Source organism: Colius striatus, chromosome 5, assembly GCF_028858725.1.
Source record: "Colius striatus isolate bColStr4 chromosome 5, bColStr4.1.hap1, whole genome shotgun sequence".
Classification (NCBI taxonomy): domain Eukaryota; kingdom Metazoa; phylum Chordata; class Aves; order Coliiformes; family Coliidae; genus Colius; species Colius striatus.
The window spans coordinates 43,600,307-43,623,672 of record NC_084763.1 but is presented as its reverse complement, the minus strand read 5'-3'; the positions used below and the strand labels follow the sequence as shown (position 1 = coordinate 43,623,672).

The 23,366-nt window shown below is 39.0% G+C and overlaps 1 protein-coding gene across 3 annotated transcripts in view; it reads left to right on the top strand.

Moving 5' to 3' along the window:
• Window positions 1–5,041: 5,041 nt before the first annotated feature.
• Window positions 5,042–23,366, top strand: part of VIPR2 (vasoactive intestinal peptide receptor 2) — a 61,827-nt gene continuing 43,502 nt past the window's right edge. The window contains exons 1-3 of one of the 3 annotated variants that reach the window (XM_061996303.1): window positions 5,042–5,433; window positions 8,507–8,609; window positions 21,535–21,642. In XM_061996303.1, coding sequence (XP_061852287.1) covers window positions 5,383–5,433; window positions 8,507–8,609; window positions 21,535–21,642 — 262 coding nt within the window. In that variant the 5' untranslated portion in view covers window positions 5,042–5,382. The remainder of the gene's footprint in view (window positions 5,434–8,506; window positions 8,610–21,534; window positions 21,643–23,366) is intronic. The other 2 variants (XM_061996302.1, XM_061996304.1) reach the window with 2 other exon arrangements.

Below are 23,366 nucleotides of genomic sequence, written 5' to 3'. Positions count from 1 at the left end.
AGTCCTCTTGAGAAACACTAATTGTATTTTATTCTGTTTTCAGTTGTCTTCTCTTCTGCACTTACTCTCCTCTGCAATTCTAAAGCCTTGGCTGACACTCTTATCAGTTCATTTTTTCAGTAGTTTTTTATTTTTACTTCTAGATTTTGTGGCAGCCTATCCTTCCTTACATTTGTACAAAAAAACCCCCTAAATTATCATCATAATAACTAACCATTACAAAAATCCTAAAACTAATGGGGAAAATTTTCCTCTCATTGTATCAGAATAAAAAATACTTCAAATTTTCAGAATAAAAAGATTTTATTTCCTCAGGTTCAGTAAAAGATCACTGGTCAAACCTAGAGTTTTGTAGCAAATCAAAGATAAAATGATATTTGACAAGTATTTTCCATCATGCCAGATACTCAAATTATTTAGACTATATTCAATTTATAAATTTAGAAGATAAGGTTCTACTTCACCTATGCATGTGAATGTAACAGAATAATAATCTATTATTTTAATGTGTTCAATACATATTAATGAAAGGACCTGCCTATAATGGAAATTTGAAAAACTGAATATCCCAGCCTAGAAATTTGAAAGGTTCATTATTCTGAAGGGACTTCTCTCACTCTTTTGAAATTAGAAAAGACCTGTTGTTCTTAGAAATCTGAAGGAGAGAGGTCAAAATTACATACCTTACTGTAAGTACTACAGACTATGCCTGTGCCTTTGGTGAACAATGTCCCTGTGCCATTCCCTCACTGAGGACTTCAGTTACAGGCATCTCCTTAAACACATCACTGAAAAGTGTTGAGCTTACCATACCAAAAAGAAAAGAATAATTTCTTTGTATTTCTAATCTGCAGAAATGTATTTTTGAGTAGCTGAACTACTTGCACATTACAGAAAGACCACTCTGAAGAGTTCTTCATACCCCTATGCTGTTGGTTAGGAATATGTGCTGTTTGTATACATTTGGTATGCTGATGATGGTAAACTGCCGTTTCACAGGCCACAGCAAAAAAAAAGCAGTCTGTGGTGCAGTTTGAGCATCATCACTAGAAGATATGGTCTCACCTACAGCATGAAGCTACTCTTCACGCCCAGAGACAGCAGGGCACTGTTGGAAATGCTGAAATGGATAAGAATGAAAAAGCTGAGGTGACACTTAAGGGCAGCCTTTCTTCAGAAAATGCTCCCTTTGCATGACATTGTCTTTGTCTATGAAACAAGCATAAGGTTCAAGGGATAATGTAGACATAAGATGATCACTAATGACAATGAAACTTTGAAATAACTAGAAGAACTTTTTGAACACCTGCTGGAGCTGCAGATAAAATTACATTTATGAGGTTTTTTTGTTTATTCAGAGAATCTGCATTTCACCTTCGCTTATTGTGGCTACTACGTCTGGTGCAGGAGGGTTAACCGTTAGACAGAAGGAACCCTGTGCTGCATCTCAAAGGATGATGTTGTAGCTATACATTATCTGGAGCTTGTCCAAGGTCTGAATTCCCATTGTCATGAGCAGGACACATATAATTTGCCCTGCTAAGGCCTGGCACCTTCTTTGCTGTGCTTCCATCTGACCATTGAAAAAGGCTTACCAAGATCATCTATGTTAATAGTTACCAATATTACAATTTTTGGGAACTTTAATCTCCAACATAAAAGGTCCAAACAGTACATGCATTAAAGTCACAATTCCTTTTTCTGTGAAATCGTTTTTAATGTCTGTTTCAATGTCTGATGAAATCTTTCCATAAGCACCTGGACTGCAGGAAAAAAAAAGTGCCTAACAAAATGCAGGATGTGCTGTTGGGAGATTTAGGAATTTCTGTCCAATGAAGATCTAGCCTCTTCATTAAGAGTGAAGACATAGGATGAACATCCATTTTGCAACGAGACTTAGCACAGCATTCTGCATAAAGTGAAAGCAAAAAATCTCTGTGGTTTCAAAAGCAGAACTCAGAAGATGTGAAACAGCTTGAGCAGCTCAAGAGAGAGCCACCCTTCAAAGAGGCATGTTGTCCAAAATGGCTAGTACACAGGATTTCAGAAAAACACTTTCAAGTTTTTCACGCAGTTCAGGTATTTCTGGCAACTGTATGTTATGCATTATGTAAACACTGTTAGATGATTCATCAAAACAAAATCTCCTTAAACAATGAAAGCAATGGATTTTTTTTTAGTCTTTATACATGACATGATTTGTGGATAAAAGACAAATCATCAAAACATCCTGAACTCCACAAACAATTTAAATAAGGATTTAATTCAAAGGAGATTTATTTCATTGCTTCAATATGGAAAGCTGTTAGCTTTTTCTCCATGGGCTTGACCAAAACCGTTTCAGCTACTTACTGCCAACACTGCATTAGAGGACTCTGAAGAGATAGACAGACAAAGAGAAGGTACTTGTTACTTATCACTCTACTGGAATGCACCTTTCCTTGACTGTTCCAATGGCTGGAATTGGAGTAAACCACCTTTTGGCTCCTGCACATGCTATGCGAGCAGAGAGCTTGCAGTACCTTGACACTGCTTGCTGCTATGTCTATTACCTGCTGCTGAACTTTCTGTTTCCATTTTTACTGCACTTTCTGTACACACAGGTTCTGCTGATTCAACATAATATATACTTCAATCAAATTGCATTTGTTTTTCTGCCATCTCTATTCTGAAGAGGGGGTGAATTTCTCTTGGTATTTCACCTCTGTCTTTTTCCTTCATGTCTGTGCAGTTCTTCTGTGCCTCATGGACACCTCTGTGAAATCTCTTTGTTCTTTCCTTTGAATTTCCATTCTTGGAAATGACATCAAATCTACACTGATTATCTAAATTTATATGACTCCTTGGTTCCTTCATAACCCTATCTGTTCTCTGCTGCATAGAAATATCAGTGTCATTAAGAAATATCAACAGTTGGTTTAGCTTCATTCTTGTTCTTTTGTTCCCCTCTTCATCTGTTGTAACCATGTACTGAACTATGCTATGTTTAAGCAAAAAGAAATTGAATCATGTTTTCTGGGCTTCAACCATCAATAATTTGTATTCTTTTCAGGAAAACAAAAAAAAACCTTAGCTATATCTAAACAAAAATATTTTATTAATCCCTTTCATCTGGTGTCTCTTTCATATCAATGAAATGGTTGAAAAATAACATCATTTTTCTTTTTGCCTAAAAGTGATGATTCATGGAAAGCAAAACACTAAAATCTGACTCTGGACAATCTTGTGATGGAAGAGACATTAAGTTTCAAAACTTCTTTGCCAGTTCTGATATATGTGGACTGCCTACAACCTAAGATAGCTAGTTTCTGCCATTCCACAGAAGGAATAATGATGACATTTCCCAAGACTGTTTCTACACTGAATGTTAACACTAATTTGTTAATTGGTTCCCAGGCTGCTCAGCTTCAACAGCCAAATTAATCGTTTGCTCGAAGAATCAAACACTGGGTTTTGGGGTCTTGCAACTCTTGTGTCCTCAGCTGCTGGGGCAGACCAGCTGGTGGACACACTGCCTGACAGCTCCTCTATTCAGAGATTGCTGTTAGGTTTACTGCTGAAGTACCTGAAGAGCCTTGACAGGTACAAATTTCACTTGTGAGAGGGACTGCTTTCTTAGCAGACATCACAAAATATAAGAACTAACTTGTAAAGAGAGAGAGAGAGAAGTCAGGATTTTCCAAAGCTTTGCAATAATAAGACAATTGATTCTTGTGAAATACAAGATTAGAGACATAGTTTTTGAGGTTGTTACTTTGGAAAGAACTATATCTCTTAAGAAGTTGTGAGGAGCACTCCCAGATTGCATGTGTCAATAACCAGGAGAGGAACCTTGGGCACTAGTCTCAGGGATTATGGGGGTTGCACCATGCAATTCTCCACTTCCAAGAGGTTTAACTTGACAGTGTAGCTGGGAATCTCAGAGCTAGTAGCATAACCAGGTTTTCCTCCAACCTGTCTGTTTCAGAGTTGGTACAATTTGGCATTTCAGTCCAGCCATCACAAACAGAACAAAGTCAATCCAAATGGGTGCTGTTTCATGCTGCAATGAAAATATTTTCATTACTTGATAGTATACCACTCTACCAGAAGCTTTTCCTTCTACATTAATGTTTCCCTCTGCCCTCAGCATGCAGACTATAACACTGCTTGTTACAGTTTATAGTATTTCTTTTTAATGATACTACAGGGGTTATAATTAGGGCTTTCTTCTCAATACATTAACAAAATCTTATTAAATATATTAAAAATACAGAAATTATCTTCAGCTTTCTCCTACAATTGTCCTTGGTTTTGCTTATGGCACAGAGTTATTTAGGTGAGTCTTGTGTTGCTTGCTCAGTCCATTTTAACATTTCATACTTAAATAACAGCACAGTGTAAAGACAATTCTAATTTATTCTCATTCTCAGTTAAAAACAAGCATATAAACTTTTGCTACAACAAAAGGCATGTTCTAACATGAATGTTGCTTAATTGTATATTACACGCCTTGTGTGGCAAACTCAAGATCCATGCCAGGTGTAAAATGCCAAGCAATAATATAGTTGCCTTAAACTGCTGGTCGTCAGCTGAAACTTTAAAAAAAAAAACCAACATTCTGAGGTGAAGAAAGATTTTGTAATATAGTTGCTGACCTGCCCAGTGATAAGACTGACCCTGCCAGGGATCACTTAATTTGCCCCAGATCTTCATGTGGGTTTTCATGGGGCTTAGAGAAACGGTGCTCTATTATCTTAATGGTTTTAATGGGCAAAAGGCATCCGAGCGCTGGCACCGGTATGATGCATGGATGGGCAACCGAGACCCTCTAGATGCGTGTGCCTGAGAAAAGGGGGTTTCTCCGGCACGCCGAGGCGGACAGAGGGGAGAAAATGCGGTCCATAAGCCGGGATGTCCGGTCAGCACCTGCGGGTCTCCGGGATGGACGGGGGCCGTCCCGGCTGAAGGGGAACGACTCGCACCTCTTATGGCGCGGAGGAGGGGGGCGGGGAGGGGGAGGCAGCCGCGGCTGCGAGAGGGAGGAGGAGAAAAGGAAGCAGAGGAGAGGGGCTGAGGAGAAGCAGGAGGGAAGGGAGCTAGGGTCTAGAGGAGGAGCTGAGCGCAGAGAGGCAGCGGCAGGCAGGGACTGTGTCGGGGCAGGAGCTGCCGGCTGCCGCAGCGGCGGGCAGGAAGCAGCCGGGACAAGTGCCGAGCCGCCTAGAGCCGCGGGGCAGCGGCCGCCCGCGGGGCACGGGGCTCGTCTCGGCGACCCTCAGCGCGGCGGCGGCCCCTGGGCCCTATGGTGCCGCAGTGGGACCCAGCTCCTGTTCGCCGCCTTGGGAAGGGGCCCGCGGCGCGGCGCGGGGCAGCGCAGCCCGCCGGACCCGGCACTTGGCTGGCATGAGGAACCTGCCGATCCTCCTGCTCTCCCTCTGCTGGAGCCTGGGGCGGGTAAGTCACCACGCGCTCGCTGCCGGGACTCGGGTAGAACTCGCCTCTCCAGACAGCGGACGGGGTGACCCCTGTTCCTGGGGTGCCTGTGCAGAGCCCCCCGGGCTGGCGGTTCTCTGGCACCTTTCTCGGTTGTCTGGAGCGGAGGGCTCAGCGGTGACCGCAGCAGGTGCGGACACTTCGGCGCGCCGCACTCGCCTCGGGCGACAAGTGGCTTCCGCCGCTGGCGTTTACGCGGTGTCCCGGGCGGGGATCTCACAGACGAGAGGGCGCGCAGCCCCGCCGGGCCCCATAGCGGGTCTGCCCGCGGGCGCTCCGGGGACGGGCTCCCCGGCAGCACGAGGAGCGCCGGGCCGGGCCGCGGAGGCGCAGTCGGCGGGGGCTGCCGCCTCGCACCGGTGGGCGCTCCTCAGGGGCACCGACGGCTCCGCCCCGGTGGGGCAACGCCGCCAGGCCCATCACCGGCCGAGAGGCGCTGAGGGCGGCAGGAGCAGGGCCTTTCGCTGCCAGCCTGCTTACTCCCCGGTCTTTGCCCCGGCATCCCGTACCCACCACCAGTTTCCGAAGAGGTCTCACGGTATACTGCCCTGGTACGGTCTGGAAAACAGCTGGCAATCATAATGGGGGACAAAGCCCTGTATGAGCAATTTCTCTTTAATACCTACAACTGGATAAAAGCATACAAAGCACTTGGGATATTACAGTCTTCAAATTTGGGCGGCTGCTTTTGACATCTTTATACTGTTAAGCGTTTCTTCAGTTGTTTGTGAAAGCCTGTAACGTTGTTAGAAACATGATTTACGAAAAACAGGAAATCTGCCCTCTAAACCTGTCACGTTTTTATTACTGTAAATTTAATATAGATGATGATTTCCACCAAAAATCAGGAAACCATGCTGAAAGTGAACATAAGCTGCTTCTGAGAAGGAATGTTTTTCCAGTCAAAGTGATGTTCTGGATGCATTAAAGATTATTAAGCTGCTAAAAATACACTCCCCAGCTGGATTTCCAACCGTGCGCACTGTGTTACGTATTGTAAAGGTTCTCTATTCAGTGTTTACAAACAATAACCTACCCTCGGTAAAGCAGAGGGAAAGATGGATGAGCCCTGAAAGATGATGAGTGGCCTCAAAATCCATGTTGAGGTTCTTGATGTGAATGTGGTTAGTGCCATATAGTTTTGAACCTGAAATCTCTTCAGCTTGGTACATCTGACTGAAACAGGTGCATATGTTAGAACAAAGTATGTTGCAGTTTGGAATGCATCCCAGGTTTGCAAAGTAATGTGTTACCTTTGGGTACTAACAAATTCATGTTCTCAAAGTAACCTCTACTGTTAGATCACTGATAGTGGGAAACTTGCAGCTCTTTTGGAAACAGGAGAGGGAGAAGTCACTTATTCTCCAAGTTTCTTAATAGCAAGAGCTGCTTCAATTTATCCCTCATTTAGTGAACATTTCTATTTACTGGCACCTACCTTTCCAAGACCTAGTAATTATAATACTTTTTGATGAGTAGGAGATCCACTCTCAGTAATCAAATGTTTGCAATTGGGAAACAATGAAATCAAAATCCATTACATGAAAGGAAAACAGAGTTAAAAACATTGTGTATATATGGGACTTTATTTTGCATGGGACCTGTCTGTAAAGTAGATAATACATAACAATATACAGATTTTCAGTATAATGTTGAACTTTGAATTATAAGTGCTAGAAATACTTATTTATGATAATGAGCTTTACAAATTCACTTTAAAAAGAAAAAAAATCTATCCAGAAAACATGTAATTTCAATAGTATAGAGAAAAGATGGCAAAAGGAAGTAAAGTTCTGATGTTGCAAATAGGGAAATGACACATTCGAAGAAGACACAAATTTTCATGAGTTTTCATATAACAGCTCCTGCTGTTATGTTGATGGCTATTACACTGTATTCTTAAAAGCTGCACAAGTGGCTTCCCCACAAGGAGACTGCAGAATACCCAGGTTCTCAGTCCTAATTCTGGGTCTTAGGTTCTGGGTCCACAATCACAGCTTAATTGATTTTTTAAAAAATACCGTCTCATGAATCAGAGATTATTACCAGAATCTATTATTAAATGACTCCTAAAAAAAAAAAGGTAAAGAAGAGAGAGAAACTTGCAGAGAGATCACCCTTTTCTTGGTAACTACAAGTGTGAGGATGGATGAAGCACTGCCTATTCACAGTCTATTTTGTTACGATTTTATTTCATTTGAGCTAATCTTACTGTCCTTTCACTCCAGGGACATTTCTTGCTTTCCCATTTGTCATCTACTGCAGTCATTTCTCTCATGTAGTCTCCTGTGAATGCTACATGTTTCTCTATCAGACTCTGTCTGCAATCGTGAATCTAAGTAACTTATGTTCCACCTTCCCAGCATTTTGTTTCTTGCCCCAGTATTGCTATATCCTTGTCTCTTCCTGTGGATGTCAGTAATTCTTTGTGAAAACCAAAGAACTGAGGGCAGGGCAATAGTGCTTCAGTTTTTAAAAACACAGGTTTTCTTCATGTGTAGTGCTTGCCTGAATCAAATAATCATGCTCTGGGGCCTTCAGGAGATTAAATATAAATTGTAGAAGACAGAACAAAATTTATCTCATCAAAGAAAATGTAGTTTGATCATTTTTCATAATCTGTGATTCGTATTAAACTTTCAGCTTCCTAATGTGCTACAAAAGCAAACAAAGCAAATGTGTTTCCTTTCTTGCTTCAGTTTAATTCAGTTTTTCTGGAGGAAAAGTCTCATGAAACAATATTGGTGAATGCACTAGAAAGTGAAATGCTTTCTTGTAAATGACAATTAGCCTTGAAGTCCTACAGGAAGGAGACAGTGAACACTCTAGTAGACTATTTTAGCATTTTTGTTTTGAAAAGTCAGTGTATGAGAAACTAAAGTGGGCAATGACTGTGTCTATAAAATGCTTTAGCACATACTTGGGCAGAACCAGTGCCAATTGAAGTTGTGGCTTTTGTTATTGGCAGTTGCATCCTTCTAAAGCATTTTAATTTGTGTTTCAAGACCCAGGCCTATTTGTTAATTTGGCACAGGTGAATGGCGTCCATCCAGAATGCAGATTTCAGCTGGAGATTCACAAGGAGGAAACAAGGTGCATGGAACTTCTAAAGAATGCAAAGCCAGTGGACTACAAAGGTGAGAAAAGATAAGCTGTAATGTAGAGACAACTGGAGTATTCAAGAATTCCTCCTGATACCTTCTTTGTTGTTGTGGTTGCTGTTGCTGTATTTGTACCGTGCTTATAATTTAATGTGTTTTAGAGTTTACACAGATTTTGTGTTAAAAGTACAGCTGCAGCAAGGATATTGGCAGAGGTGTGCCAGGCTCTAGGCATGCAGTGGGTGGGACACTAGATGCAACAAATGCATTCTCACGTTTAAGCTCTTGCAACTCGTATTTTCTGACTGGCAAAGAAACTGTGGGCTGGTGATGACAGGACCATCAGAAAGAACAAGTCTGAGGAAAAGCTGGAAGCCATAAATCCAAGTATTGCTTGCTAGCTGTGGTTGAAAGTGAAGTTCTAGTGTCAGGAATGAGCTTGGTGTTTCCCAGACAGAGGATCAGATTCACACCCATAGTATCATAGAGTCATGCAGAGGAAAAACTGCACAGTAGTGTTTCACTCAAAAAATCAACTTCTGTCTTTTACTTTATTGGTTTTATTTTCTCTCTGACAAATATATAGATATGAATGTGGCCAATTATAATTTAACAGAAGAAGGAAGGAAGAGGAGATGTAGTGTGGCTTTTTTATTTAGATGTTATGGATTTCTTTAATATATTTTCACGTGAGTAGAACATAAGATTATGAAGAAATACCATTTTTCTTGTAAGTTGAAGCTGCTGATAAAGCCATTTGTTCACAGTGCAAAATGCAAAGGTGACTGATAAATCCAGACAGCAAACCTGTAACATTAAAGTAGCTATGGCAAAACTTGGTTAAGGGTTTTTGGCTTTTTGGGAAAGTTGGAAGTGTGGTTTCTTTCCGTTTTTGGGGTTTTTTTTAGGTGACAAAAGTATCAATATTTTGTGATTAGTTACCTTTTGTAAACCATATGCCAGAACTTGTGAGCAGAAAGCAGTTTCTGCACTCTTACTGGTGAAAAGGTAAAAGTACTTCTTGGAGTGTTTTATTTGCATATATTTTCTGCACAGCACTCCTCTGGGAACATGTGAAATACTGAAAGGAAGTCTGGGCTTTCAGGGAAGCTTAGATAAAAGGGATAAAATTTTCAGGTCTAAAGGCAACTGAACATTTTTCCATTCAAAATACAATTTTGATTTTTAAAGTAATGTCACATCTAAAACTGGTCATTAAATTTCTGTTGTAATGATCTTTAAGTGACTGGAAGTATTTAATTTCAAGTTAATTCTACAAAGCCCTGAGTTTCATCGGTGTCTTGCCTTTGATATAGTAGTCCAGGTATGTATCATCTCAGAATAACTGGGCTCTTTGCAATACTACAGCTCTTGCAGTGCAGTTGTTTTCTTTTGGCTGAACTAGGTGATACGTAGTGTGTTTGTTTTTTTCATAGTCACTCTGTTTTGAATGTGTTCTGAAGATGATTATGGTACCTCAGGGACCTGCAATCTGCAGTGCCTTTTGAATATAAACATGACTTCCCAACTTATGATGATTTCTCCACCCCTCTTCTTGATTAAAATGTGTGTTCCATAATTTAATATCAATTTGGATACAACAAAATAATTAAAAGGATGATCAGCAGTTTGTATCTTACTGTACTTTTTCTTTTTATTTATCTATATCAATAATTAGAAAAATTATAATAATAGTGAATAATTTATATGCAAAATCTCTCCAAGCAAAATCTTCCTGGAATAGTTCATCTATATTTAGATTTTTTTATTTATATGAGTGGTAAACAGAGACAGCTGTTACCTAAATAGTACTAGTGTGAAGCCAGATGGAGAAATAATTACTAGCCCAGCTTAATGAATTAAATCTTGAATTATAAATTCACTATTAGATATTATACAGCTTTGAAAGTCAAGCTTTCTTCAAGATTTACTTTTGTGATACAGATGCTGGGCTTTTCCAAGGGTATCCTTGTGATGCACATCAGTTTTATTTTGGGTTGCCTAGGGGAAGAAAGTTTTTTGTCAATATTTTCTTCACAGCCTTTTTTTCCTGAAGGAGGGATGTGTCCTGAAGGCAAACTGCTATGGACGAACTTCATATCTTGGAAGGAGACGGTGTGTCTGATGGCGTTGATTCAGTCCTGCAGGTAGTGATAGAACAGCAGTGGAAGGATTTATACATTTAATCGAATGTCTGGCTGAAACTAAGGGAGTATTCCATTTCGTAGGAGACTGGAACAAAGTGCCTGTGGTAATGAACCCTTAAAAACTGTACATTTAATGTTACAGGAGAATTTATCCTATGCTTCACATTATAGTTACCTTTACTAAGAACCTGTTCAGAAGACCTGATATTAAATATATGCATTTGCACTTCCAAAATACCCGTTCTCTATGTGTCCTTATAAATCATGTATAAAGATGCAAGGAGTATTTTAAACAGAGACTTGCAGATTGTCACAGTAATACTCTGACTGTTGATAAGAAGACTTACTAATGAAAATTGGCAAGCTGGAACTCGTCCAGGTCCTAGCTCTACACCTGAAACTTGCAGTACATTTGAAACATAATCAATTACAATAAATACACAAATCCTATTTCACTTTTTCCTGAATGGGAAAGATGGTTATATGGCCTGTGTCACACTTTTCTAACTCTAGTCCATGCTACCTGCCTTACAAAAGCTATAATGAAATCTAGTGAAGATGCTGTCTACAGTTTGGAAATGATGATTCACTGAGATTTTCCACCAGAAGCTTGGGCCTCCAAAATCAAAATCAGTGGGAATTTTTTCATTAACTTCTTGGGCACCTGAGAAGCCTTCACACCACTATGCAACATGATCCAGATTTTATCTGGCATGCTTACCTCCTTTGGAGGATCCAAATTTTATGAAGCAAGCAGTTTCTCTTTTGACTTAGGTAGCAGCTATTGAATACCTTACCTATTACTTCATAGTTGCCAGTGAGAGAGACATAAAGGAAAGATTTAATGGTAATGATGGTGCTTTTTTAATTCATGATAAAATGATGTTATGTTTGTCATGTAACACATGCTGAAGAATTTCTGAGTAATTTTTATAATGCCCCTAAAATCACTGACTGAAGTCTACAAAGGACTTACTTCATGGTTTGATATAGCAGTAGTGTGTTTTGCAAGGAAACATGTATAAATGCTGTGTAAGTATTCTTCGAGCAGTGCCAAGGATATATTAAAACATCACGACCCAATTTGTCTAAATTCTACTCATTTGCCAGTGTCAAACAATTAGATATCCAGACCTGCTTTGCACTCTTTGGGGGATTTTCAGGCATTAGCACATGTTCTTCCTTTAGTGGAGAGTATTACACTCCATTTAGGGAAGAAAGTCACTCACCAAAGATCTGTGTGAGTGCTTTCATTTCAGTAGCGCTCTCTAGCAAATCTAGTTGTTTATTTTATGTAGACTGCATTAGCTTCTGTCTGCATTTGTTTTCTCCTTTCCTCTTATAATTTGACACCTGTGGTTCCTTATCTGGAAGCCTAGGAGAGGATTAGTTTTGTGTACTCATTTTTGAAGTGCAGCTGAGTTGCATTCTAAATAGCTCATGGTAGCTATGGATTTTGAGGTCCATCACTAATTGATTTTTTTTTTACCTACTACCCATGGCTTGTCTTCTTACAAAAAATAGAAAGCTGCCAATAAAAGTGATTGAAAATACACAAAAATTGACCCAATGTAAATTTCTGTCTTTGATCAGTATTTAGAATTTTTATTTAAAAACTAATTGAGTAATTTCTGTTAATTTTTAAAGGAAAAGTGGAATTATATAGTCAAAAATACTAAAACTCAGTTATTAGGCTTTATAGCAGGGTTCTGCAACAAAAAGCTCTAACAAGATTTCATCATGAAATAGGAAGTCTAAGGGCTTTTTATTAACTTTGGGCTTAGTAGAGTTAAATGAGTCTTTTCTACTCTTGCTTTCCAAAATGTGTTTTTGTGAGATCTGTATGCTAGACAACATTTTTAATTATAAATATGACATCTTAACTTGGAGGAAGGTTTGTAGATGGAAAGAGAAATGGCTTTGGAAAGAATTTTAAGCCTCTCAAATAGAGGCTTCATAATGCAGCTAGTAATGGGAAATTAAAACAGGCAGGACTACCCAAATGATACTCTTACTTTTTCATAAATTTAAAGCAAGAGAGACCAATGTTGCTTTATAATCCAATCTCCTGGATTACACTGACAGCAGAATTTCACTGTGATTCCAGCACTGAGCTCCTGAGATAAATCAGAGCATGTTTTTCTGAAAGTTCTTCAGAACAGTGAGATGAATAGTCTCACTGTTGATATTCTCACTGATGAGTGTTCTCAAATGTTGAACCCATGGTAAGTCATTCTAAAGTTAATTTATCCAACTAATCTCTGCTGTTAAGGTTATTTCTCCTTTAAGAAAGGTGCCTATTTTGCATTCCAAACCCACACATGCATGCACACACATATATCTCTGTATCGTGCAAAAGAACTGACTGTGAATAAATCTAAGCCAACCTCATGATTGCTCTCTCCTTCACATCGGTAAAAAGGAGAGTTACACAAAGGCAGATGAAACTTTTCTTTTTCTGTGTGAAAAGGAATCTCCTCAAGACTCCTCCTTTCTTAATCCTCTCTATCTCATCATTGTTTTCCACCAGTTTTTGATTGGCTGCCCTGGTGAGGCCTCATCTGGAGTCTTGTGTCCAGTTCTGGGCTCCTCAGCTCAAGAGGGACAGAGAACTCCTGGAGAGAGTCCAGCGCAGGGCCACCAAGATGATCAGGGCACTGGAACATCTTTCATATGAGGAAAGGCTGCGGGAACTGGGACTGTTTAGTCTGGAAAAGAGGAGACTGAGGGGAGATCTTATTAACATTTACAAATATCTAAAGGGTGGGTGTCAAGAGGTTAGCACATCCCTTTTTTCTATAGTAGCTAGCAACAGGACAAGGGGTAAGGGATGAAGCTGGAACACAAAAAGTTCCACTTAAACATAAGAAAAAACTATTTCACTGTTCAAGTGAGGGAGCCCTGGCACAGGCTGCCCAGAGGGGTTGTGGAGGCTCCCTCCTTGGAAATCTTGAAGACCTACCTGGACATGTTCCTATGTGACCTGATCTAGGTGAACCTGCTTCTGCAGGGAGGTTGGACTAGATGATCTCTAAAGGTCCCTTCCAACTCCTACCATTCTATGATTCTATTTTCTCTATAAAATGAGTTAGTAGTTCAAACTGCAGTGTTCCTTAGAGTTATCTAAGGAAACATTATAGGCAGAAATAAATGGGATGGTGGGATCATGGAAATTCCCTTCATGCTGCATCAGTAGCTCTTGCTAGGACAACTTTAGCTTTCTTGAATCTCTGTTGTGCTGCTTTTCTAGCGGCAGCACAACCATGTTGCTACCTTTTCACACATATTTTTTTTAATGGGAAGAGCTGAAGGGGCTGCTTTGAATGTTTGTTTTGGCTTCCATTAATTATCATTGTTAATGGTACCACATAAAACTGATCATCCTTATGGTGTTGATAACGTCTAGGCTTTGTGGAAGCTATACTTAATCATTTGAGGGCAGAAGAGAGGCAGAGCTGGCTTGGATTGCTGGGTTTGATGACACTCGTCTTTTAAGGAGTCTTGGTGACAGGTAAGAAAGAACCTTGAATGCGAGGAACTGCCTACTGAAAAATAACCAACGGGAAATAAACACTAAAGACCAAGAAAATGTCCTGATCAGCCTTGTTAAAAAATCTCACATGATAAAGGTTACTAAGAGTGCCAATTACAAACTCTTTTGGAAAGAAGAGAAGCAATGTGTGGCCACAGATACGTTATACAATTTTGAAGGTGTGAAATTTCTACCCCTCCAAGATGTAAATAGAAATTAAGCAGTGGACATTAATAAATAGCATTTGGAGCCCTGAAAAAAGGAAAGTGCACAGCCATAAGACAATTAATTGTGTTTTTTCAGAAGATTCTGAACGAAATACTGCCCCACATAGTTTTGCATTCGAGTCCTGATAAAGATAGCTGTGGCCATGGCAGTCTACTCTCCGTGACATCCAAAGTTCAAATATCATAAGGATTCAATCTTGGATATCAAAACACTAAAAAAGCTCCAGCTAATACAATGTAGCACATGGGTTAGATATGATCCAAGCTAATAGAAATATGTAGTCCTAATACTTCACAGAGACTTGGTGTTTTGTAGTGGGCTTTATATGAATGGGTGATTGATATTTAATGGTTTTTTTTTTTTTTAAGAATGTACAGCATGTCTAAGTTGGGACAACATGAAGATGAAGGTATTTCTTACAGTTTTGACTGTAAACCCATCAATGTCTTTGCATTTTATGTTAAGATTAGAGTGCTATCCAGTCTTACAAAAATAAGTGCTCATGTCTCCAAAGAACATTTGAGTAACTGGAAAGTAGTATTTACTTGGTGGAAAATTTGGATGGAGATATGTTTTCTTCTTCAGATTATTTTTTTTTCACAGTTTTTAGCTGGCAGCTTCTTTATAGAACCCTAAAAATACATACATTACATTAAAATATAAAATTAGCTTATAGATTTTTTGGTTCTCTAGTGGGAATATGTTCTTCAAAAAGGAAATCAGGCATTTCTTCTGAAATGTTTCATTTAGTGAAAAACCCGTAGTCCCCTAGATGTCTCAGTATTTTTGCCATTCCTGGTAATAGGGCTGACTTTTGAAAACTATAAACTGCAAATATTTTAAGTGAATGTGAGAGAAACTATTAGTTTTAAATCTGATGTATACTGTAGACTTTGGAAATTCTGCTTACTGTGTATGAGTATTTTTTCATTTAACCAGTAATTGAAAAAGTTTACATTTTCATTTCCTCAGTATTTGTAAATAATCAGAGTTTGCATACACTCCACAATTTCACAAGGGTGCATTAGCTCAACATGGGTGCATTGGAGCAGCTTCCTGACCATCTGGCAGCCAGTGTGCTCATTTTCACACAACTGCAGGCTGGCAGCTCCTTGCTGAGGTGGTTTGAGAACCCCTGGGCAGGTAGGCCCTGTCAAGCAGTGCCTATCCCACCAAGGCAGGCATAGCACAGCCATGGGCAGCCCCAGACCTGGACACCCAGGCATCTTGCTGGGATAGGGACAGCTTAAGAAATTAGCCTACAGGTTGGAGGCCAGGAGTTGACCTGGTACAGGGAATGAGGGCCTGACAGAGCCCTGGGGTGGCCAAGTGGAGCTGGAATGCTGGATCAAGGCGCACACACAGGCACTGCAGTGATGAAGCTGAAGTCTGGTGCACACAGCATCACTGAAGGCCCAGACCTGACCTTAAATGGGACTCTGGGCAGAGGTGTGAGGCTTATCAGGGCCATTAAGGCCTATTAGTGCATTTGGGGACCTGACAAAAGTAGAGGTCAAGTAACTTCCATGAGGTAGCTTGAAGCAACAGTATTTTTACAAGTGTTATTCCTATTACCACTTTAAACAGTTCTGTTCTGTGTTTGCCTTGCTCCCAGTTTACTAGCTCTCTATTTCACTAGTGCCTCCTTTTATTTCTTTCTCCTTTTATTTGTGTGAAAATGCAGAAAGAATTTCATCCCGTATATGTTCATAACTTCTCATGTACCCTAAATTACATGCTGCAGTGTTCAGCTCTACAGTCTAGAAAACATTGCCCATAAGAGGTGAGCTTGCTTCTGCTTTGTCAAGTACAAAAATCAAAAACGTTCCTCTGTTCGAAAAATAAACCCTAGACTAGCTGTCAACTTTCTGGCTGGTTTTCCGAGCGCTCTCTTTGTTTCACGTATCATGCATGCCTAGAGAGTTTAAAAATTGCTAAACCTCTCCTTGAATGGGCCAGTTTTTAAAGTCCAAATGCGAAGTGCCACCTAGTGGTTACTGCGTGGATAAAATGTAGATACAAACAAAATTTCCCAGCACAAAACCGGTGTTACACGTGTTTTATAGATGAAGAAGCAAGCAAACTTGGGCTCAAAGATTGGATCTTAGATAGCAGCCTGATGGATGTGGTAACAATACTTATGTAAGATGAAGAGAAAAAAAAAAGAGAAAAAAAAAGTAGTTTATAATGTTACATTTCCTTTCATTATCAAGTAACCACAAATGCATCACAAGCATGAAAGACCAAATATTCAGGTAAGTGATCTCATTGAAACTAGGAGTAGCATGTGCAGTGTCATCTGGAGGAATAGGAGAGAAGAGCAGCAGAAGAGTGACTCTGTGGCCACACTTTTGAGAAAGTTATTGAGCAAAGATTTCCTGCGAAGGTTCATTGTTTCCTTGGATGTGCCGTAAATGGCAGACCAGAGAAATAAATGATGGAAATTAAGAGATTGGAAAGAGAGACTGTTCCTCTAGACATCAAAGAAATAGAAATTAAGAACCTTCCCCCCCCCCACCCCCACTTTAGTTCCTTGTGGTTTTTAGAACATGAGGAAGTTGTGTTCGAATATGAGGAAATGGGTTCAAGTTGTGCCATGTGAGGTTTAGTTTGGACATTAGGAAGAGGTTTTTCACTGAGAGGGTTATTAAGCATTGAAACGGGCTGCCCAGGGAGAGGATGGAGTCATCATCCCTAGAGATATTCAAAAGATGCGTAGGTGAAGTTTAGTGATGGGCTTGGGAGTGCGACGTTAGTGGTTGGACTTGATCTTAAAGGTCTTTTCCAATGATACTGATTCTGTGATTTTAATGAGCAATACGTACTTGAAGACCTATGAAACTCAGCAATGTCTCCAGTTGTGCCCCATCTTAAATTTCCAAGATCAGTGGGTAATTAATTGTTAGTTTCATTTGTGCACAGCTAAGCTCATGCTGTACAATACAGATTTGTTGTTGGGATGGAAGAGACAAATTGATGCAAGTGTGGTAAGAACAGACCTGTTAATTGCATTCCACCTCTGCATAAAGGCATGTTTTTTTAAGAGAATAAAAAGATACATGACTGTAAAATTGTAAAAAATATGTAGTAATAGGAGGAGGGGGAAATGAGGAGAGGTATGATTTGAAAGCCCAGAAAAGTACACACTGTTTAACAGTTGTACTTCTAGCAGCCTCTAGCAGCACACTGATAACACCATGATTTCAGCACTCAACCCTAGGCCAGTTTTCAGAAACATACTGCAGTTATTCAGTGGCCATAAATGCTTCCAGGACATTTCAGCAGTTTTCTCAGGTCTCCTGTACCATAATAGATAAGCCTGTAAATACACATAAATTAAGACTTAATGTTCTCTTTGGAATTCTGGTGACAGACACTCAAGTTTCACTGTCGTGGTTGTTGATGAATTTGAATGTAGTCTAGATGTAGGAAATAGATCTTTTTGTGTTATTCCATCTATTTGATTTAGAGAGTCTCAAAAAGTATCATTCTAAACTATTGCTGTAGAAGCCTGGAAAGCCCTAAAATACTGAGAAAAAACTGAAGCAAAAAATGCCTTCTCCAGAAAACATTAATGACTTGCAATGTTTTGAATGCATACTGATTTCTTTCCTACAAGCTGACTTCAAGATCTGATACAAATTGTGTTGATAAATATTGGTGGGAATAGAGTTTGGACCTTAGTTTTTCTGTATAGTATTTCACATAATTGAAGCTTGGATAGGAGTTTTGTTGGGGGTTTTTTTTTGGTTTTTTGAGGGAGGTTGTTTTCTTTTGTGTTATTTTTTTTTAACCTACTAATGGTCAAGTTCCTGTATGACGTACTCTAGGCAGGGGGATTGGACTAGATGATCTTTCGAGGTCCCTTCCAACACTTAAGATTCTGTGATTCTGTAATGGAGCTCAGAAGTTCACATTGTTCATGTGCCTTTTTAGCAAAGCTTAGCTCAGTCCATATAGCAGTGTAGCAAAACTTTATAAAGGCCTCTGAACTGTTTGCAGATTGCTGTAGCAAATCCACCATCTTATAGAAAGCATATTGAAAAAAAGGGAAAATTTTTGAGAGTCATCAGCTTTTATAGGTGTGCATGAACACTTTCATGGCTTATCTCAACTCTTACTTGTTAGTGCAAATGGGGATGAACTGAAAAGGTCTGAAGTCACACAAGATGCTAATTATTCTTATGTACTCAAGGGCTTGTTTATGCTGGCTCAGGCAGTGCATTCATCAAAGTCAAAAGAGTTTCATTTCATCACCATAGTTCTGAGTGCTGGCAGATGGAGAAAATAGTTTCTTTGTCTTTCTGATTACTTGTATGTCATGTTGTTGATGTTGTTTCTGGCTTAAAACCCATTGGGAAGGAAGCATGACCTGAACTGACTGAGATAAACATTCTTTTACTTTGCGGAAGCACTGGTGTTGCATCATAGAGAGTCGGACTTGATTTTAGTCAAGTGCTGCAACTCATGAAGCACTAAAGCGTATTTAATTTCCATTGACTTCAAAGAGTATGAAGAGTAATTGCTCAGACATAAATCTCTTAAATTGTATGCAAATGACCCAGTCGACATCATCTCAGAGATGCTGTTACTAATGCTAAAAGAAAAGCCACAAGTGCTAGAAAGGAGTACAGGGTAGACAGGTAAAATGGAATATAGATGAAACTCATAAGTTGATTCTTAAATAAATGTGTGAACTAGCTGTAGGGGCAGATACACTAGAAAAGACAAACTCTATATGATCATCATGAGTTCAAAGAGTATTACATTCCTGAGTCAGTCGCTAAAAACAGTCATTCAAGAGGTGAGGATCAGAAACCAGAGAAGAGTGAAAAAGTCAGTAGGAACAAGAACTCAGCCAACTGTGGAATACAGCTAAAAAGATTGTCTCTCTCAGTTCTTAGTCCTGAGTAAGTATCTCTTATCCTAAGGTAACACTAAAAGAAGGAGTCAGAGTTACTAGAGCAACTAAAAGAGTCTTCTTTGAGTAACGGGAGAACTTGATAAGCTGAGGTTAGTCATGAAATATTAAGCAGATAAGGATGGGATTTATTGGAGTTAATATACATACATAGAGTCTAGATTTTGCAGCTGGATTAACAATTTCAGGCATTCTTGGGAAGAAATAAGCTTTTTTTGGGAGATTAAATTCTTCTGACCCATTTTAGGCATTTACTTTGGAAATACATTCATTTCAACAGCAGTGCACCCTTATAGAGATGAGATTTACCCATATGCTGTGCTACATTAGCAAACTGGTAGATTAAGAAAAGCAATTGTCTGTCTCTACTTGGGACTCAGTGGAGTACTGCATCCAGGAAAGCCGTTAATCAGCTCAGCAGAGGGCATTGAGGTGGCACTGGAATATGGAGCATATGACAACTAACTGAAAGCTAGGTCTGTTTAGCTTGGAGAAGAGTGATCTGACTGCAGTCTTAATCTACCTAATGGGCTTATAGAAATGATGCAGCCAGACTCTTCTCGGATATGAACAGAAAAATAACCAAGCTCAAGAAACAACAGCAAGCAGTGGAAACAACCTGCAAGAGGGGAAATCCTAATTAGATGCATAGAAAAATTCATGGAGGAAGTTATGTGTGTGCAGGTTTTCCACAGAGGTTGTTTTGGAGGTTTTTGATACTTGACTGGAAAAGGCATTCAAGTGAGTGTGACTGAGTGTTTGAAGTAATGAACGGTCAATACGTTTGTTACATACCTCTTTGGAGGTTAATACAGCACGCAAAGCTGTGGAGGATAAGGCATTACATGTTATCTACCCACATAGATAAACTTTGTGAAGTGTTCCCATTAGTAATCCCTTATTTTTGGCATTTTCTGTCTGAATATAGAACAGATGCTACATTTAGATCTGTATAATCCTAAGAGGAGCAAAGAAAGACCCAATCCCCATGATTAAGGGACTCTTCTAGAGAATAGCATTTCGCTAGGAAACTGTATAAGGAATTGGTGACCAAATGCAGATTCACACTTAGATCTCCTCCGAAGGAAAGCAAGGCCCATGGGAATGCTAAGCCACTGGCTTTCCTTCATGCCTGGGCATATCCCCAGGGACAAGTCCAACTGTAACACACTCTTGGGCTTCCTAATTTACGTGTACTTTGAAAATAACTTAAACTTTGAAAGTAGGATGATAGACACTTTAGGTCAACACAAACTGTCCAAGTTTAATTGCACTAATACATTTTAATATTAATTTAGAACTTTAAAATATTCCTTTTGTAGCTATATCTGAGCCAGGTGATTTGCTTTTGGGTATGACCTCACTAGCACGGAGTAAATGAACAGTGAATTGCTAATACTGTAAATATTATGAAGATTAGTATTCTACATGGATGTGAGCAGTTCCTAATCCAAGTTTCTTATTCTGTACTGAAAGGAACAAACTGTCCCATATACTTTTTGATGATCTTATGGTGATAATACTGGTAGGATAAATGTTTTGCTTCTTTCTAGCATTAGTTACAAATTTAAATAGAAAATTGTTGATTGCCTTATTTGAAGACATAAATGCTCAGAATTTTGCACATTATTTTTTTGTTTTTTGAGATAACTCAAACTGAAATAATATGAGTTCTTCACAAGGTTTCTATTCAGAAACCTTCATAACTCTTCACTTAGCTTAGGAAGTATGCATTACAAGTAGACACATTTAAACAAATAGAGCATGGTTGATCCAAGTGCCCATAGCAAGCCATAAGACTTATGCTCATTCCCAAGGTATTTCTTTTGAGACACATTTAGACAACAGCATGGGCAAAGCCATAACAAGTGGTTACTATCTATTACTAACAAGTTGTTAGTAGTACTACTGTAAAACATATCTATAAAATCTTACAGACCCATTTTCTGAAATCAATATAAAGAAGCATTCTTTGTTCAAATCTCAGTTCATAGATATTAAGTTTAAAAGGGATGTTTTTTTAAGTCCATGCACATTGTTCTAAAAATTCTCCAGTCATGATGTGCTCCTATCATATTTATGATGCTGAGTCCAGTCTGAGCTTTCAAGACTATTACTGTTGTTTGGTTTCAGGATGTGTTGGAGTTTGGGATAACATCACCTGTTGGCGTCCTGCAAAGATTGGAGAGACTGTCACTGTCCCTTGTCCAAAAGTATTTAGCCTTTTTTCTGGCAAACCAGGTATTTCACTTTAAGGTGTATTTTTGCTGTCTTTAGTACATAATGGTTTATTTACAGTTTAAGGATTTTATTTTTTAAAAAAGTTAAAGTGATAGATTCTTAACAGAACCATTCATGAGTCCAAAAGTATTTAGCCTTTTTTCTGGCAAACCAGGTATTTCACTTGAAGGTGTATTTTTGCTGTCTTTAGTATTTTGTAACATAATGGTTTATTTACAGTTTAAGGATTTTATTTTTTAAAAAAGTTAAAGTGATAGATTCTTAACAGAACCATTCATGACACATTATGAAAAGACTAAATATAATTATCCATGTGGTCCATATAATGTTCTTTGAGCTAGCAACAGGACAAGGGGTAATGGGATAAAGCTAGAACACAGAAAGTTCCATTTAAATATGAGAAAAAAACTATTTTCCTGTAAGGATGATGGAGCAGTGGAACAGGCTGCCCAGGGAGGTTGTGGAATCTCCTTCCTTGGAGATATTCAAGACCCGCCTGACGTGTTCCTATGCGACCTGATCTAGGTTGACCTGCTTCTGCAGGGGGGTTGGACTAGATGATCTTTAAAGGTCCCTTCCAACCCCTACCATTCAATGATTCTGTGATATGTTCTGATATAGTGACATTCACCAAGACTGAAGACATTGCTTGCTTTTTTTGACCTATTTGTCTTAATTATTAAGGCACTTGAACCTAAATTAAATCTTTAACAGTTGTCAGCAGGTCATGTGCAGATTGTTCCTCCTGTGCTTAGGAGGGGACCTTTGCCTTGCCTTTATGAGAATAATGAACTAACATTTCAATGTAATACCTTAAAATTATCACTATTGCAATTTAACTATTTTTACTTAAAGATAGTTATTATGAAGCCTTTTCTTCTGCTTTTTAGTGAAACTTGCAAAGAAATCATCAGTGCATCAGACTGCTGAAACATGTAACTGTTCTACCATCTTTTGCACCATCTTCTCAATACATCGTACTGTGATTTAGTTTTGACTGTAGCTTGTTAGTGCAGTTTTAAAAATAGATGATGCACACATAGCATTACATGTATTTATCTCAAAATATAACAGGAAAAGTCTGATCCTCATTGTTCAGATAAGAAAACTTTTGTCATGAAGAGCCAGTGAAACACGCAAAACTGCTTTGAGGTCTTTGTGGAGAGCTTTTTAGCAATATTATTTTTAACCCAGAGGCCAACTTAGCATATGACTAAAATACCTTTTTTTCTCAGAACTGTTATTATGTCTCATTCCAATAAAAAAAAATAGTAACTAAAACAGTCTACAGATGAGCAAAGGTTTTAATTCCTGAAGCTGGTGAATCTTGATTGGTTTATCATGGGTAATCTAAACAGTTTGTAAAAGGAAAAGTATGTGTAGTCATCACTGTTATCTTGTGAAATCTATAAAAATATTCAAATGACTCAACAAAGATACTAAGGTGTTGTTATGAGAGAGAGAAAACTAGTAAAAATCAAAAATTCAATATCTGAATTAAATCACACTGCTTCTGTTTGCCAAAGGTTAGAGCATGCGTGCTCTCTCTGGAATTGGGACGTTTGGTATTTAACAACTGTTAGTGTCTGATATTACAATAACATTTTCATTTTCCTACAAAACAACTACAAAAAATATTTAAGTCTGAAAACTTCACAATGCATTACAACTCTATCTCACTTGGACATGATGTCATCAAGACTGAAAGATCACTTCATTTTTAT